The 17,165-nt window shown below is 40.3% G+C and overlaps 1 protein-coding gene across 2 annotated transcripts in view; it reads right to left on the bottom strand.

Moving 5' to 3' along the window:
• PAPSS1 (3'-phosphoadenosine 5'-phosphosulfate synthase 1) overlaps nt 1-8,440 on the bottom strand; it is an 80,626-nt gene extending 72,186 nt beyond the window's left edge. The window contains exons 1-3 of one of the 2 annotated variants that reach the window (XM_016160833.2): nt 8,298-8,390; nt 7,979-8,072; nt 15-129 (exon numbers count right to left, since the gene is read on the bottom strand). In XM_016160833.2, coding sequence (XP_016016319.1) covers nt 15-126 — 112 coding nt within the window. In that variant the 5' untranslated portion in view covers nt 127-129; nt 7,979-8,072; nt 8,298-8,390. Of the gene's footprint in view, nt 1-14; nt 130-7,978; nt 8,073-8,297 lie in introns of both variants that reach the window. The other variant, XM_016160832.2, reaches the window with a different exon arrangement.
• Nucleotides 8,441-17,165: the final 8,725 nt, after the last annotated feature.

Here is a 17,165-nt window from a genome sequence, read left to right as displayed (position 1 = left end):
TTCTTTGACCATACCTGTTAGCCAAACTGTGCAACCACGAAAGCCACCTCTGGTCCCCACCACCTGACCTCTCTTGTTCCTGCTGACATGATGAGCTTGATAGGTGACATTAGTTGCTCTCTGCATCCCCTGGAAAAGGGAAAAGCAGAAAGAATTCTCATTCACTTGAATCTTTTTAAAGGTAAACACATATTCCTTGTAAACAGGTAGTCACTACCCTACATAACATGTCAAAACAAGGAAAAAGATCAAAACTAAACATTATCTTTTTTTAGAGTATCTGGCAGTGTTTAGTGCTTTATATCCACAATTAATTTAATCCTTATAGATACCCAAGGACACAGAAATTCTTACAACAGTGATTTTACAGATGAAGATGTGAAACCTGAGAAAAGTTAAATAACTTGTCCAAGCTCCCAAAACTAGTAGTAGTGGACTGCGGAGCCCAGTCTTCTCACACTCATCCATTCGTCCAGTCATTCATGCAACTAGTATTTACGAAGGCCCTACTAGTGCACCTAGTCAACAAAACAGGGTCTCCCACCCTCACTGAGCTTACATTCCACTGGGGGAGACAAACCAATAATAGTTATCATAATAGCAGATTGGCTGTAGTACACTGTAGAAAAACAAACCAGGGTAAGACAGGAAAGAGAGACGGGGGATGAGCGCCTCTTTAGACAAGAAAGGCCTCTGAGAGGGCGGCATTAGAGCAGACTATTAATTGAAGTGTGGAAAGGATGGCTTTGGGTATCATGACCATGCATAATGAAAAAAAGTGGAACACATTGGTTATTATTTATGGTTATTCCACATATACGCACAAAAAAGTAGAATGCAACTGTCGTTCTCCCAAATTTTATTCTTCTTAAATGAACAGGGCAAAAGATTACATAGGCCTCAGAGGATACGAATAGACATTTTTCCAAAGAAAAAATACAAACGGCAAATAACTGCAATAAAAGATGTTTAACATCATTAGCCGTGGGAGGAAATGCATCTTGAAACCACAATGAGACACCACTACACACCCACTAGAATGGCTATAATCACAAAGACAGACAATGCAAGTGCTGGTGAGGGTAGGAATCAGAATCCTCATACATGTGCTGGCGGGAATGTGAAATAGTACAGCCACTTTGGAAAACAGCAGTTCCACAAAATGTTAAACACAAAGTTACCGTATGATCAAACAACGCCACTCTTAGATACATACCCACAAGAAATGAAAACATGTACACATAAGTTCACAGCAGCATTATTCATAAATGCCAAAAAGTAGCCATCAATTGATAATCGGATAAATTAAATATAAACAAAATTGTTTGATATAGCCACACAACGGAATATTATTTGGCAATAAAAAAGAATGATACAAGTATTGATGCATGCTACAACATGGATAAACTCAAAAACATATGCTAAGTGAAAGCCAGTCACAAAGACCACATATTTTGTAATTCCATTTATATGAACTGTCCAAAACAGGCAAATAAATCTACAGAGATAGAAAATAGATTAGTGGTTGCCTCAGGCTGGGAGGTTGGGAGAAGGAGGAAGTGGGAAGTGAGCGCTAACCAGTGCAAGGTTCTTTAGGGGGATGATGAATATGCTCTAAAACTGATCGTGGTGACTATAAATGTACTAAAAACCGCTGAATTGTATACATTTAAAGCTGGTGAACTGAATGACATACACGTTATATCTCAATAAAGCTGTTTTCCTAAAAATAAATGAATTATATAGCCTCCACTTTCTCTTCCTATAGAGCAAAAACATATTTAGGTTCTCTGCAACGAGTTACAGCTTTAAAAAATAGGTAAGTGTCAGCATTCTTCTGATAGGATGTTTGTATTTGATATTGCTTGTAGCTCTTATTTTTCAAGACAGTTTTATTCATCATTCATTCGAAAAAATATTTACAGAATGCACACTACATGCTTGACATTCTTCCAGGTGCTTGAGGAAACAGAAACGAGCAGTACCAATAAAACACTGTCCTCGTGGAGCTCATCGAGTCCTCATTCCTAGCGCAGTGGTTCTCACAGTGCGGTTCCCTGCTCGGCAATCTCAGCATCTGCTGGGAACCGTAGATGTGCAAAATTTCCAAGTCCTCTCCCAGGCCTACCAAGTCAAAAACTGGGCTGGGGCACAGCAATCTGAGTTTTAAAGCCCTCCAAGTGATTCTGATGCAAGTTCAAGTTGAGAACCAACGGACCAAGGGGAGAGACGAGGAAAAAGAACACCAAGATAAATCAGTAAATTATATCATTTAAACAGGACTAAGTTTCAAAGAGGGAAAAAGGTAAATAAAGCAAAAACTGTGAAGAGATAGCAGAGGAGTGGTTTAGACTGGGTAGCCAGCAAAGGCTTCATCAAAAGAGCATTTAAGACCTTTGATGACGCCTGGGGGAAGTGTCCTCCAGTGGGACCATCAAGCACAAAGGAGAAACGTGACTAGGGAACGCAGAATGACTGCAGGCAGCCTGAAGGACACCTGTGAAGTCAACAATCTTAAATTTAAAGCAACACCAGTCACCATGACTGTTTTCCACAGCCGTAGGGTGAGACATGGAACGGTCAGAGACGAATCCACTAGGGGCTGTGGTTTGGCCCAAAGGTCTTCGAAGTGGGGAACAAACACCTTTGTAGGTATGTACACATGGACTTGGTAAAGGAATGCATTTCCATCCAGCTCTTCAACTTCCAGAGGCAGTCTCCTCTACAGGAGACTGCAGAGAAGGTGCCAAAGGGTCACGACCTCTTTTCAGACCTCCCCCTTCACAACCCTCCCAGTGCACAGGAGAAAGGCATCTCTGCCCATGAGAGTCTTACTACACTGCCCTCAAGGAGAAAATCCTCCAAGGCCAAAAGCACAGCTGGGTAATTCTGTTATTAGGCACGCCACACGAGCCATCCCCAGCCCACTAATCGTTTCTTTTACAGATGTATTTCCAACAGAATTGTGCTTCTACATGTTCAACAATCGCTTGTGAAAATTATAATATGGGTCCCCTTATCCATTTCTTTCAATAAGCCCATGAAGCAAACGTAACTTTCCAGCTCTGCATTTCCAATATCTTTAAAAACACACACACACACACACACACACACACACACACACACACACACACACACACACGGTTTCAAACACAGACAGCTGCATCCCTTGAGAAGCGGAGGCACCTCGTCCCTGAGACTCCCAGCCTGGGGAGAAGGAAGCTGCCTCTGAAAACAGGAAATGAGAGCGGCAGCAAAGGGGGTACTGGACCAGTTCCTTTCCTATACCTGCAGAACTGGTTTGACTGGGTCATTTTGTTCAGGCATTTTTTTCCAAGCTGCTTTGCATTTGGGCAAGAAGAAATTTGTATCTGATTAATTTTAATTCATTTTAGCACTATAACACAGTCTTCTAATTTTCTTAGTAAATCGAGTGTAATGTATAAAACTTATCTGAAAGCTATAAACTGCTAAGGATATGGCTGAGAGAAAATACAGACAAGCAGAGATCGTCTATTTTAATCACTAGAAAAGAATGCTTCCTCGGGGTTTCTTGCTTCCTACATGTAAAAAAATTCTGGTAGCAAATATGGCAATCTGGGTATAAGGGTATTTATTGTTTATGTATGTTTAATATTTTTCAAATAAAAAATAAACTTTAAAAAAAGGATTTCGCCACATTCTCCCCCCACCCAGTTTTTCAGAGTAAATCAAAGAACACTTTTTAAAACTACTGCAAATGCAAGGGGAAGGACACCTGCCTAAACTTTATACGTATCTAAAAGGCCACCTCCGCATGCAATCTTCTTGTTCCCCTTCTCCTTTCTCTTCCTTTTCCACCCACTCTAGACAAATCCTTCCTATAATTCTGCAAGGAAAACATGAATGTCTCACGAAGGACCAAGGATGAGTTAGTATTTCCTCCTGACTTGGCATTCCTGTCTGTCTTTAGTGGCTTGGTTACATGTCACAGTCCCTGTAACATTTACTGCCCATATCATTTGTTTGTTATTTATGGACTGTTTTATACTTTTTCCACAAGGCCCACCCTCTCATGCCTAGCCAGTGCTCAGTAAAAGTTAGAAACAACTCAAATGTGCATTAACTGATGAATGAACAAGCGGTGGTATATCCACATGACGGAATACTATCTGACTATACAAAGGAATGAATTACTGATATGTGCTACAACATGGGTTAAGCTTGAAAAATTATGCTAAGTGAAAGAAAACACACAGAAAAGGCCATATACCGGCTCCATCTATAGGAAAATCTCGAAGAAGGAAATCCAGAGACACGAAGTGTTGTCGGGGCCTGGAGGTAGGGAAGCAAGAAGGAAAGACTGCTAGTGGGTACACAGTTTCTGTTGGGGGTGGTGAAAATGTTCTAAAATTAGATATTAGTTATAGTTGCACAACTCTGTGAATATACAAAAAACAAAAAAAAAAAAAAACAAAAAAAAAAAAAAAAAAAAAAAAACCAAAACCCTGAATTGTACACTTAACACCAAAAAAGATAAAGACAAAGGGAAGAGATGCAAGCATCAAAGAACCTAGGGAGAAGACGACAAGAAAGGAGCCTGAATAATGGCTGTGTTCATTTAAAGTTAGGAAATGGACTCAATCAAATAATGTCTAATCGTTCCACTATTTTTACTCGGTTAAAACTTATTTGGTAAAGAACGGTGTCCTTAGGAAAGGATATTTCACTAAAATGGTTACCACTTAGATGAACACCAAAAAGGAACATTATTCCCTTCATTTGAACAAATTATTTAGTAATGCACTTTTAAAACAATTCAAGGTTGCAGTTTTGTTGCTGGAATGCTATGGATAATTGATCCATCTCAGAGCAAAAGATGGCAACCTCCAGGTTGGCAGAAGAGATCAGTTTGATTTTATTTTAAATTACTACTTTTGCATTTCAGATTTACATAAATTTCCCCTTTTTTCTTACTCAAAGCCAAGAGTAGAACAGGGTTTCTCGACTTAGGCATTAACGACTTTTTGGCCCATATAATCTGTTGTGGAAGCTGTCCCATGCACTAGGTTGTTGAGCAGCATTCCTGGCCTCTACCCACCTCTGACAAAAGCAACACCCCACCACACACACACACACACACACACACACACACACACACACACACAAACAACCAAAAAATGTCTCCAGATATTGCCAAATGCCCCCTGGGGAGAGAGTAGCAAAATTTTACCTGGTTGAGAAGCACTGGAATAGAGAACTACTCAACATTCAATGTAACAGAGCCAGCCTGGGAAAGCTTGTTTCCCATATCGAACTTACAGAAAGAACTATGCTAAGGGGAGGCTAACAGTGCTGAGTACCCTGCCAGAAGCCAGGGCTGCAGAATTGCCTAAAACCGCAATAGTAGCCACTATCTCTCAAAATTTCCTTGCCCTGGGACAAAAGTAACAATAAAAACATGAATACGTAAGTACATAGATGAGGAGAAAAAATGCTGGCATCCATCTCGAAGTGACTATCTAGACCTGCCCCGTCCAATAAAATGTCATACTGAGATGATGAAAATGTTCTAGACTATGCTGTCCAGTACAGTGGCCACGAGCTACAGGTGGCAATACAGCACTGGAAATGCGGTTAGTGAAACTAAGGAACAGAATTTATTATATTTAATCTTAACTAAATTTAAGTTGCCACAGGCGCTTCGTGGAATCAGATTGGACAATGCAGCTCTAGACCTTGCTATCATTCTCATTATTATTATCATCATCATCATCATCATCATCATCAACAACATTAAGAGTGTGTTCTCGGTAAAAGACCAGCTTTTCTTCGTTTGGGAGCAATTATTCCAGCAGTATCTCCCTGGCTTCTAGGAAGATCAATGCCTGCCCCTGACTATGGCCAGGCCAATGTTCTGAGAAATGAATATTTTGGTCTCTTGCTTGGCTTTTGATATGCTGTGTTCTGCATTTCTGCGTTCTTGTTTTTTGCTTTTGTTGTTGTTTTTGTTTTGTTTTGTTTGTACCACCATAGTCTTCCCCAAAATCCTCTACGAAAGGCATCTAACAGTGTAAGAGACAAACTGTTCAGAAAAGGTAGAAGGGAAAATTATCTCATTCATTTATTTGTTTGCCTTTTTTTTTTAACGACTACAGCACCTAGTCTTCCTAGGTGGTCTCCCATCCAAGTACTAACCAAGCCTAACCCTGCTTAGCTTCCAATATCAGACCTATTCGGGGTGGCATGGCTGTAGACTTTGTTTACTTTTTAATTAACTCTCTCCAGGTAGAATATAATTTCCATGAAAGCAAGACCCTTTTCTCTTTCTCACCACTGCATCCCTAGCACTTGGAACAAAGACTTGTGGCAGACAAATCTATTTAATAGACTTCTATGTAATAGACTTCAATTCTATTATAGGCATACCTCAGAGATATTGCAGGTTTGGTTCCAGGCCACCGCAATAAAGTGAATATTTACTACAGTAAAGTGATTCACAAATTTTTGGTTTCCCGGTGCACATATAAATTATGTTTACACTATACTCTAGTCTAATAAATAATAGCATTATATCTAAAAATTATAACGTATATACCTTAATTTAAAAATACTTATTTGCTAAAAATGGTAACTTTCACAAAATCCAGCCTTAATCTTTTTGCTGGAGGAGGGTTTTGCCTCACTGTTCATGTAAGCACAGTATCTGCGAAGTGCAATAAAATGAGGAATGCCTGTAATTGACTTAAACTTCACTATAACTCTATCTGTTCTCCAGGTCTACCACATCTGGGCTCTACCAATGTCTAATTTCTTCAACGGACAGGTCTTCCTGGACCACCAATTTTATCATTAAAGGTGCATGACTTCTTCACATTTGTGCCTATCTGTTGATTTATGTATATGTAACAGGGAAACGTGGTAGGTGTTCCCTACTGTGACAAAGAAAGATTTAAAAAGCTCAGAAAATTAAAAATTCTGGCCTCATCTAGAACTTCTCACAGAATCAAGTCTCAGTTCTGGAGGCAAACAGTAACAGTTGCCTAAACCCACCATATGTAATTTTATCCTCACTCCTCAACAAAAACTCTCCAGAGTATTTAAACTCAAGGTAACAGGATCAATATCAATAGTTCCGGGGCAGTGACTTCACTGCACTTTCAAATTCATTATCTTCTTTACTCCTCAGAATAACCCTGTGAAGTACACACTCTTATACCCTTACGTCAGCAGAGGTTTAAAGAAGTAATTTTCCTCAGGATCACAGAGAAATGGCAAAGGTGGAACCAGAGATCAGGCCATTAGTCTTGTGCTCTTTCCAATGTTCTAATTCACCTTTATCTCCTTCTCCTGTCACCTAAGGAAGAGTTAACTGAAAGGAAAAAGGGATCAGGTGAGAATCCCTGACAACAGATATGGTAAATTAATGACTGCAAATGAATATTTGCCTGAAACACCTTCTATTTTTTTTCTTTGATTCACCAAGGGTAATGATTTGAAAGGCTGCATTTAAACCTCATGATTTTGTTGTTGTACCACATGAAATAAAAATGTCCTTTCCAGACTGTCGGTTTGGACATCACCTCCCTGGACCCCACCCCGATGGGCATTTATGATCTTAGCTTCAGGTTATTTCTCATCAAAAAACAATTAAGGAAGGAAGCAACCTAAATGAAGTCACACCACTTGACCATCAAGGCCAACTGGCAGTCGTTGACAAACCTTATAAACCATTAGTCTTTCCACACCTTACTGTCTCCGGGAATCAAGTCTTAAAACTCCATGTTATTTGTTAGACATTCCAATTTAACACCGAGCCACAAAGAACTTCAATTCAGAGCAGTCTCAACTCATGAATGGCCACATTGTTGGGTACTCTCCCCTCACACTGAAACTCAGAAATGGAAAGACTTGGAAACGGACCCAAACCTGAGCTAAATGCAATGGCAGAGCCAAGAAAAACCAGCCGAAGGCGCCCGCCTCCGCCTCCTCTGCAGACCTTAACGCCACTCCAGGGATGCGTGCAGCTCCTCTGTGGGGGGTGGGGTGGGGACAGATTTCAGGGCCGCCAGCTCCTCTAGACCTCATCGAACCTAGGAAGGAAGCCTTCTTCTCATTGACGGTGGATCGGACCGCACGCACAGCCCAGATCCCAGCCGTACCACTCCGCCCTGCACCACCACCACAGCTGGGAGGCGCCGCGGCTTCGGGTACCCATCCCTGGCGCTCCAAAGAGGATGCAGTGGAGCAGGGAGGAAGGCAGCGGCTCCGGAACCAGCTGCAACCGGAGGCTCCCAGCCTCCTCTGCCCGCACTCACCCAGTTCTGCGCCTTATTGCTCAGCTTGACTTTCTTGCACAGGCTCCCGGGGACCTCCATTGCTGCAGAGTGCGGGCGGCTACCGGGGTTCTCAGCGCCTGGAGGGCAGGAGGTGGGGCGGGGCGGGGCGGGCGAGGTGGGGCGGAGGGCGGGGCCTCCTCGCGTTGGGGCCGGTGCGCGCAGAAGTGCGCACGCGCTCGAGCGCGCGACTCCGACTGCAGGCTTGTCTACCGAGTTTCCGAAACCGGTCCCGAGCGGGGGATATGTGGGGTGGGACGAAGCGGCAGGCGGGAACTGGACGAGCTGTAGGCGCGGCTTCGAGCGTCCACGTCGCTCCTCCCTCTTGATTCTAAGGAAGGGACGTGGCCTGGGAAGATAATAGTGGAACTCCGGGCCTGTCTTGGGCATCCGCCTTGCGTTGCGCATGCGTGGTGGCTGGCTCCGAGTTTCAGGCCACGTCAGAAAGCCGGAGAAGTTTCCTGGCCCTTGGCTCTTCGCGCCAATTCTTTTTGGGAGAAGATATTGAGATGGATTCCTTCCGTTCTGGCTTTTTCTCCGTAAATCCGGCCACCAGTCGCATGTCTGCCTAATACATGCACGTGTTATCCTGCTCACATTTAAAAACGGATTTTCTCCAGCCTTGCAAAGGAAAGAATTGATTTACCGAACAACTCATTTTTCATATGCTTCGCTTTAAAATTCTGCTCAGCGGATCATTTATTTAAAAATTCAGTGCCCCATATCTGAATCAATGATTATCTGGTCTGGTCTGAGTGGTTAGTCACAAAATGCTTCTCCCTATAATGATGGAGAAAATAAAATGGAATAAGCATTGCTAAGAGTCGCTTAAAACAAGCCATTAAGGAAGTGGGACCTATGTACATTGTCCCTCCGTTCTTAGAGCTCCAATTAAGTCACTAATGTTAAACTCAGCTCACTACTGAACCATAAACATCCTAGAATAACAACTGCTTCAGGAAAATAAACGGACTTTGCTACCTTCTGTTGCGGTGCATTCAAATCTAAGACCCAAGTCTAAGACTCACAGAGCCAATTGAGATTAATTACGAGCCTTTATTAGCTGGCCGGCAACTGATTCTCCCTACTAGAGAATCAGCTTTCATTAGCCAGCTGGCGACTGACCCTCCCCACTAGAGAGTCAGCCCTGAGCCTCCAGAAGAGGCAGCTTATAAAGCCCGAAACTACGTCCTGGTTGGCCTTGATCAAGCAAGAAAGCAAATTACAAAAGCCAAAGTTAGCTGTTAGCATCTAGCACAAAGAAATATGGTTTCTGGTGGACAGATATGTTATCTGTACTCCAGCGGCAATATTGTTTTATTTTTCTTCTTGGAGGCCTTGGAGCTATTTACTCCTAGGCAGCTGGCGCCTGGAGATATCACTCTGCCCTGTCCTTGGGGCTGACTTACTGAGGAATTGATACCAATAACCATAACAACATATTTTCCAAAGTAGTACTGGCCAGAATAAAGAGGGGAGATGTGAACAAGGAAGATGCTATTGAAATGCATTTTTTTACACTGTTACACTTCCTTGTAATCATCTCCCTTATTTGCACATTGGAACCAACCAATCCCTGTTAACTTAGCTAGCCATTTGCATGGAAGAATTATATAGTGATTTTTGCCTTTATAAACTCTTGCCTGCCTTTGTTCTCTCCAGAGCACGGTTTGATTGCTACCTGAACCCGCGTCTCAGAGAGCAATTCTTTTGATCACATGCTTTTTGTTCTTTATTACAGGCAGGACCTCTAGTTAACACCCATTTGGAGACCTCTCTTAATATCAGATTTCTGTCCAATACTTCTGATTGATTAGGCTGGAAGGGGGCCCCCATATTATTAGAGCCTCAGGAAAGCTTTAGAGAGTTGATATGCAGGCTTAAGAAGGCAGCTGGTTACCACAGGGTAGCATGCCCACCTGTGGAGGACATTTTCAAATTCACCTATTTATTCCAGGGCTAGTTCATAAGAGGATGAGCTGGGAGCATGAGAGAGCTTTCTCCACAAGTTACCTCCTTTCCCATCTGCATTACTCGAAGACCTTCTCCACAGCTTGCCCCTGGCTCTGAGATAGTTGTTTGAAGCTCTGCTCCTCCATTACCCAACACACTCTCCTCTCAATACACATACTGATCTCTAAGACCTGAGGTTGCTGCATCTTGATAGCAAATCCACCCCCAGTTTATTTCCCAGACTGCTATTGTCTTAAATTAGGCCTTTCCCATATCCGACCTGAATCACAACTAAGCTTCTTAACGTCCACCTGTGCAACTACTGTCTACACACCTGCCACCCACAACATTCTTGACACTTCCGTCAGAGTGGTATTACTAAAGTATAAATTCAGTCTTGTTATTAGACCAATTAAAATGTCAGTGTTTCCCGATAGTTTTCTCTAAAGGATTCTTAACTAGGAATCTGGATATAGAATTGAATCTCAGTATAATTACGAACTCTACCAATAACAGGAATGAGCTATGAAGAGGATTCCAAGCTTCCAGTGAAAACACAGCACCACTCTGGGCATCAGCCTTTTCTCCATGGTTCTTATTAGAGGGAAATGGCACTTAGATATTACCATCTGGACTCTAGGAGTGCTCATTGCTTGTGAATTGGTCCATATTTCTAAGCTTTTTCAGTGAAAAATTATTTTTAAGGTAAATTATAAATTTACATTGATATTATAAATTCAAATTCATGATTTCAGACATGAGTCATGAAAATGAGCCTGAAACATATTGTCAAACCAGAAAAAGGAAATTATCAAAAAGTACTAGAATTATGTTAAAAGGACTCAAAAGTCAACTTGAAGAAGCTTTTCCATGTTGAAGATGGCAGCATTAGAGCATTTAGGGGTAATAACTAAAAGACATTAAAACAAATATGTTTAAATCTCAGTTTTCATAATAATGATAATCTAGAGAGAACTCATTCTCACCCTTGGAGGAGGTTAGTGAATCAACTCATTATTTTGAAAACTGATAAATAAAGGGAAATGATTAAGCACTTATTCTGCACTCGCTGCACTAACTGCATTCCAGTAATGAAGTTGATGAGGGGAAGTTTCTCTTCGTACAGCTAAAACAAAGAAGGAAAGATATGATATCACCATTTTTTACCTTCTAATGAAATAATGGATAAAAACAATGAAACTCAATGCCTGCTAAAGTAAAAATAAAGAACATCAGAACCTTTTTGCTTCCTGATGAAGTTGTAATGCCAAAAAATAATAATGAAATCTAATTCTAATCAAGCCTTCAGGTCTAATGATCAGTTTATAGTTAATACAAAGGAATGTAAAATCACCAGAAGTGCCATTAGCCCAATTCAAACTGGAAACTCTAGATCATAAATGACCTGATTTTTCAATAATTTAATTATGTGAAAAATGAGGGTGAACTAAAGATAGCAAGAAATCTTAAAAGAAATATCAAGCGGTTGAAATACGTGGAATTTATTTGAACACTGATTCAAATAAAATGTTTAACTGTGGCAATAGAAAAGATTTGAAATCTTTGGATTCTTGATATTAAAGTTTTGCTTTTTGGGGGGTGATAATAGCATTGTTGGCATATTTTTTAAAGGAACATATTTAGAGATACATACTAAAAGATCTGTCAATGAAATAGCATGGCATGAAACAAAATGGGGTTCTTGGAAATTAAAAACAAGACAGTAGGAATGAAAGAAAAAGTGAAGATATCTTCCAGATTTTGCAGAGCAAAAAATCTCCAAAAATGAAAAACAGAGGTTTAAAAAAAAAAAAAAAAAAGAAAGAAAGAAAGAAAGAACATTCCAGGAAACACATCCAAATGTTAGGAATTCCACAAAGAAAACTCACAGGAGGAAATAACCAAGGAAATTATTCAACAAAATTCCTAGAACTGAAGGACTTGAGTTTGAAATTGTTTGGAAATACTACAAGTTTCCAAAGAGGAATGTTCACAAAGAATTGAGAATAAAAATAAATTGAAACTCTCAAAACATGGAGAGCTGGAAGACAAATGGAACAATATATTCGGAGCTCTGAAAGAAAAGTATTTACAACCAAGAATGCAGAATAACTATACACCCTTTCTCAAGGAAATATTGGAGGATATGCTCCACCAAAATAGAAAGAGAAGGACATGGCATCCAGAAAGCAAGAGTGTCCACACACTAGGCAGCCAAAGGGAATTCCCAGATTGATAGTGAAGGGAGATCCCATGATGACTGCTGTGTACCAGATGTAGAGGATAATCGATCAGATGCCTTTCCATGAAGACAAAAGGCCCATGGAGAACCTAGTTTAGGAAGATGAAATTGATAGAGCATCGATGGGAGTGACCATATTGACAATGATTCAGACAACTGACAGAGTTTGGGGTTAAATTAGTGATAACTACTCAGAAAAGTAAGTCATCAAAAAGGACACGTTTATTGTTCCCTTTCAGTACAGACCGTATTTCAGAGTAATCAAATAGCTGATGAGAGAAAGTTCATACTGATAGAATTTCAGATAATAAATGCAGAAGAAATGTTGGCATTTAAAAATCACCATTTTAAATATCTGGTGAGGTAGTTGATATGGGCAATAATCATCAGTGGCTGCTAAAAGTATTAGGTGGAAGGTAATATGGTTGTTAATTTAACATGTCAACTTGACCGGGCTGCAAAGTACCCAGATACTTGGTTAAACATTATTCTGGGGGGTGTCTGTGAGGGAGTTTCAGGATAAGATTAACATTTGAATTAATAGACTGAATAAAGCAGATTGCCCTTCCTAATGTGGGTGGTCTTCATCCAATCAGTTGAAGGCCTGTGTAAAACCAAAGGATGACTCCTACACAGGTAAGAGGAAATTCCTCCTGCCTTACTATTTTGAGCTGAGTTATTGGTCTTTCCTTGCCTTCAGGCTTGAACTGAAACGTTGATTCTTCTGTCTCAAGCCTGTTGGCTTTCAGACTAGAACTTCCACCATCAGCGCTGTTGGTTCTCAGGCCTTCAGACTCAGAATGGAACTGTTCCATCAGCTCTCCTAGGTCTTCAGCTTGTTGACTATAGGCCTTAGGACTTCTCGACCTCCATAGTCATGCGAGCCAATTCCTTATAATCCCTATCTATCCTATTGGTTCTATTTCTCTTAAGGACCCCAACTAAAACAGGTAGAGAGGCAATTTTATTAATGGAAGGATCAGAGAGATACCACCTACATCCACTGATCGATTTTAGTATATCTAAAACTGGGACACCAGATATCATGTACTTTAAAATATGATATAATAAGAAATACTCAGCACAGATTTTCTTAGTTTGGCTTGTTCAAGAAGTAGGCTTAGAAAGGCATATTCGAGTACAAGGCATTTATTTGGAAAGCGATCCCAGGAAGTGCCATTAGTGGAGTGTGAAAGCAATACAGGACTAAGAAAGAAGTCAATAAAGAGTGTTTTATCAAGCAGCCACTGTGGGCATCGGAAGCTTAACCCTACCAGGGAACTCTGAGAAACTGTTGAATGTGTGCTTCAGAGTATATTCCCTGAGAGGACACAGCTGGGGAATTTATACAACTTCCTTTGGTCATTGTTTAAGGATAACTCCCAGGGGTGTTCATTCCCTGGTATTTTGGATGGCAGGGCCCATAGGTAGAGAGGACACTAGTCGCAAAGAAAGTGATGGAGGTATGCACACAGGAGGAAGTCAGGATGGCATGCTCCACAGTGGTAGGAGCTGCAGGAATGTGGATGGGGCACCGTATGTGTTTGCTATACCCGTTTATGAAATATTCTTTTTTAAAAAACAAAAAAGCATTGGTGGATTTCTGTACTCTTTCTTTTTTATGTAAGAGAATACTTCTTTATAAAAAGAGAAAAAATAATAAAGAATTCCATGAAGAAAACTACAACACACACACACACACACACACCCCAAACAAAGAAAGAATCTATCTCCTGAGGAAATATATCATGCTGAAAAGCAAGGATGATAATAGTTTTGCTACACGACTCAGCTCTAAATCACACAGACTTAGTTATAATACTGTAAACTATGAATATAAATTGTAACAAAATTGCAATATGACTTGATGGAGAGAGGTTGAGGGGATGAAAGAAATATGTGTGTGTGTGTGTGTGTGTGTGTGTGTGTGTGTGTGTGTGTGATGGTGATAAGAGGGTAAAGAGGGATAAATCCTCATTTTCCATAGTAAGAAATCAATAGATATTGCCTAAAATATAAAGACCAATAATAGCAATACACCCAATATTTCAAGATATGGAGATATATAACAAGCATACTAGCTAAAATTTAAGAGCGGTTGCCTCTAGGGAAGGAAAATTGGGGCAGAAAGAGAAGATGACCAAGGCTTTGCTCTTTGTCTTAAAATTCCTTTTAGAATTATTTGACTCTATTTGGATATACAATTTTGGTACACACACACACAAAAAAAATTTTTTTAAAAGAGTGAATTAGAGGTCAAGTGATGTGTGCATGTGTGAGCAGCCCTTAAGTGGTTTGGCTTCAAGATGGAGCAGACAAATGAGACATAGCTATAGGAAAATACAAAGTCAAGGTAGGGTATTTTAAAAAGAAAGGAGAAACTCGAGCAAATTGTGTGCTGACGAGAATGATCCAACAGGGAGCAAGAGGGTGATAGATGGATGGAGGTCCTTAGGGGTTGGAAGCCAGAGGACAAGTGAAGATGTGCTTTTGATGGAAGGCAGGTAATTCATGAAAAATAAAGTAAAATAAGATGAGTACAGATGCCAGCCCATTGGTATAGGTGGTGGGAGGATGAAGGTTATTTTCTCATTTAAGTACGAGGCAAGGGCATTAGTGAGAGAGGGCCACACTGAGAGCTAGTGCTCTAAATAACATAGGCATTCCTAAGTATCTATAACTAAGTATCTATAACTAAGCTTAGGTACTGAGATACTCTTCCCTCATAATTTAACTATATATTATAAAAGTCATCAAAACTGAAAAGACCAAGTATTTTACACTAAAATGAAGAGGTATAAAAATTAGGAAACACAGAGCAAAGTGTATTTTAACCCTTCAGGTACACAGGTATTCTCAGTAAGGTGGTAATAGTTAAGTAAATGAGATTGATAATGTTGTCAGTCACTTACCTTGGTAATATTGGAGTATTCGTCTCACAAGTTCATCTGGGATAAACAGAATTAAAAAGATGCCTCACATGTCAGAGGTAAATGGTCACCAGGATTGCATTCACCCCCTCCCTCCCCGTACTCCCTGTTGTTAAATCCTCACCAGCTGAGAAACAGGTGTGATAACTTGAAGCCAGGCAGGGATATTTTATTTTCTTCCAGAAGGAATCACTAGAGATTCAGGAAAATTTCCTTCTTCTTGCTCAGTTCAAATCTCTGGGACTTGCTGGAAGCCAGTCTGCAGGGGAAATGACCCCTCTAGTCAAGGCAGTTCCATTTCTCTATATTTCGCATATGTGAAGAAGATTCATGAAGTTATTTAAACACACGTCTTCTCCAGCAGAGGAATTTGATTGAATCAAGAACAAGATAAGAGAAATAAGGCTGAATGAATCCTTGAAATGTCACTTACCGAATTTCATTTGAAGCATTTCATTGTGGTTATCATTGCCATTTTTTTCCTTAGAAAACAGCTCCCAAAAAGTGAATTTCATAAACCCAGTTACTAAAAATTATTGTATTTTAAAATTATGGTTTGTCCATAATTCAAAGGAGATCTTCACGGTGAGTAGAAATACTTGCTAAAATTCTAAGTGTTCTACTAATCACATGACCTAGGTAAATCATGTAACTTTTCTGAGAATGGGAGTCAGTTGGATAAATTTATCTCAAAGGATTCTTCTTGTTCTAAAATTATTCTAGGATCCTGGGTTCTGAATTTAGGTGTCATTTATACCTGAAAATAATAATTTAATGAAAACCATGAATTATCTTTAAGCACTTTACTATATGTAAAACACTGTGCTAAAAATTTCTATATGTTAAAGTAGCTGAGTAATACCTAATGGGAAGCAGCACCATGTGGCTGTGTATATCAATAGCTCATTCCATTTTATTGATGATAAGTATTCCATTGCATGGTATTATGATTTTATTAAATTAACATTTGTTAAGTGGAACACAGGGTACCAGATAGTGAGTTGCTATTCAACAACAGACCCACAAGAGAAACTAAAATAGAGAAGTTTATTACTCATAGGTCCTGGAAGAGGTACATGGTACACCTTGAGGTGCCACATTGGAGGTCAAGATAGATTACAGACAGAAACAGGACATGGGGCACGTATCTTTGTTAGGGTCAGCAGGGGGAGTGCTTTGAATTTTCAAGGTTAGGGCCAGATTGGTCAATTCAAACCAAAAAGAGCAGGGTTTGGGTAAGCTCCGTGGGGGTCTTATCTGAAGGGCCTGCAAAGGGAAAATCCTGGGTGGCAAGGGAGACTGTTGATCACAAGGGCTATTGAGGAAGTCATTTCAGGAGCTTTTATCGGCTTGTGACTCTGCAGGCTGTTATCTAGACTATTCTTGCATGACGGGGCTAGTGCCAGGTTAAGGCCACTTGGCCAAATAAAATGGGTGCTGAAGCTGCAACACTATGGAGTTGCTCAGCTGAACTCTTGACATAGGGATGTACTATGATTTGTTTATTCATCCGTTGAAGGATATTTGGGTAATTTCACTTTGAGGCTATTGCAGATAACGCTGCCATGAACATTTATATACAAGTCTTTGGACAAATGCTCCCCCCACCCTGCCCAGTAAATACCTAGGAGAGGAATGGCTGGGCTATATAGTGGAGATATATTAATGTTTTGAAAAACTGTCAAAACCATTTTCCAAAGTGGTTGTAAAATTCCTGCCTGCAGT

The sequence above is a fragment of the Rousettus aegyptiacus genome, unplaced genomic scaffold, assembly GCF_014176215.1.
Source record: "Rousettus aegyptiacus isolate mRouAeg1 unplaced genomic scaffold, mRouAeg1.p scaffold_m13_p_10, whole genome shotgun sequence".
NCBI classification, from domain to species: Eukaryota; Metazoa; Chordata; class Mammalia; order Chiroptera; family Pteropodidae; genus Rousettus; species Rousettus aegyptiacus.
Note: the sequence above shows the minus strand (reverse complement) of the source record. Positions and strands in the feature narration are given on the sequence as shown.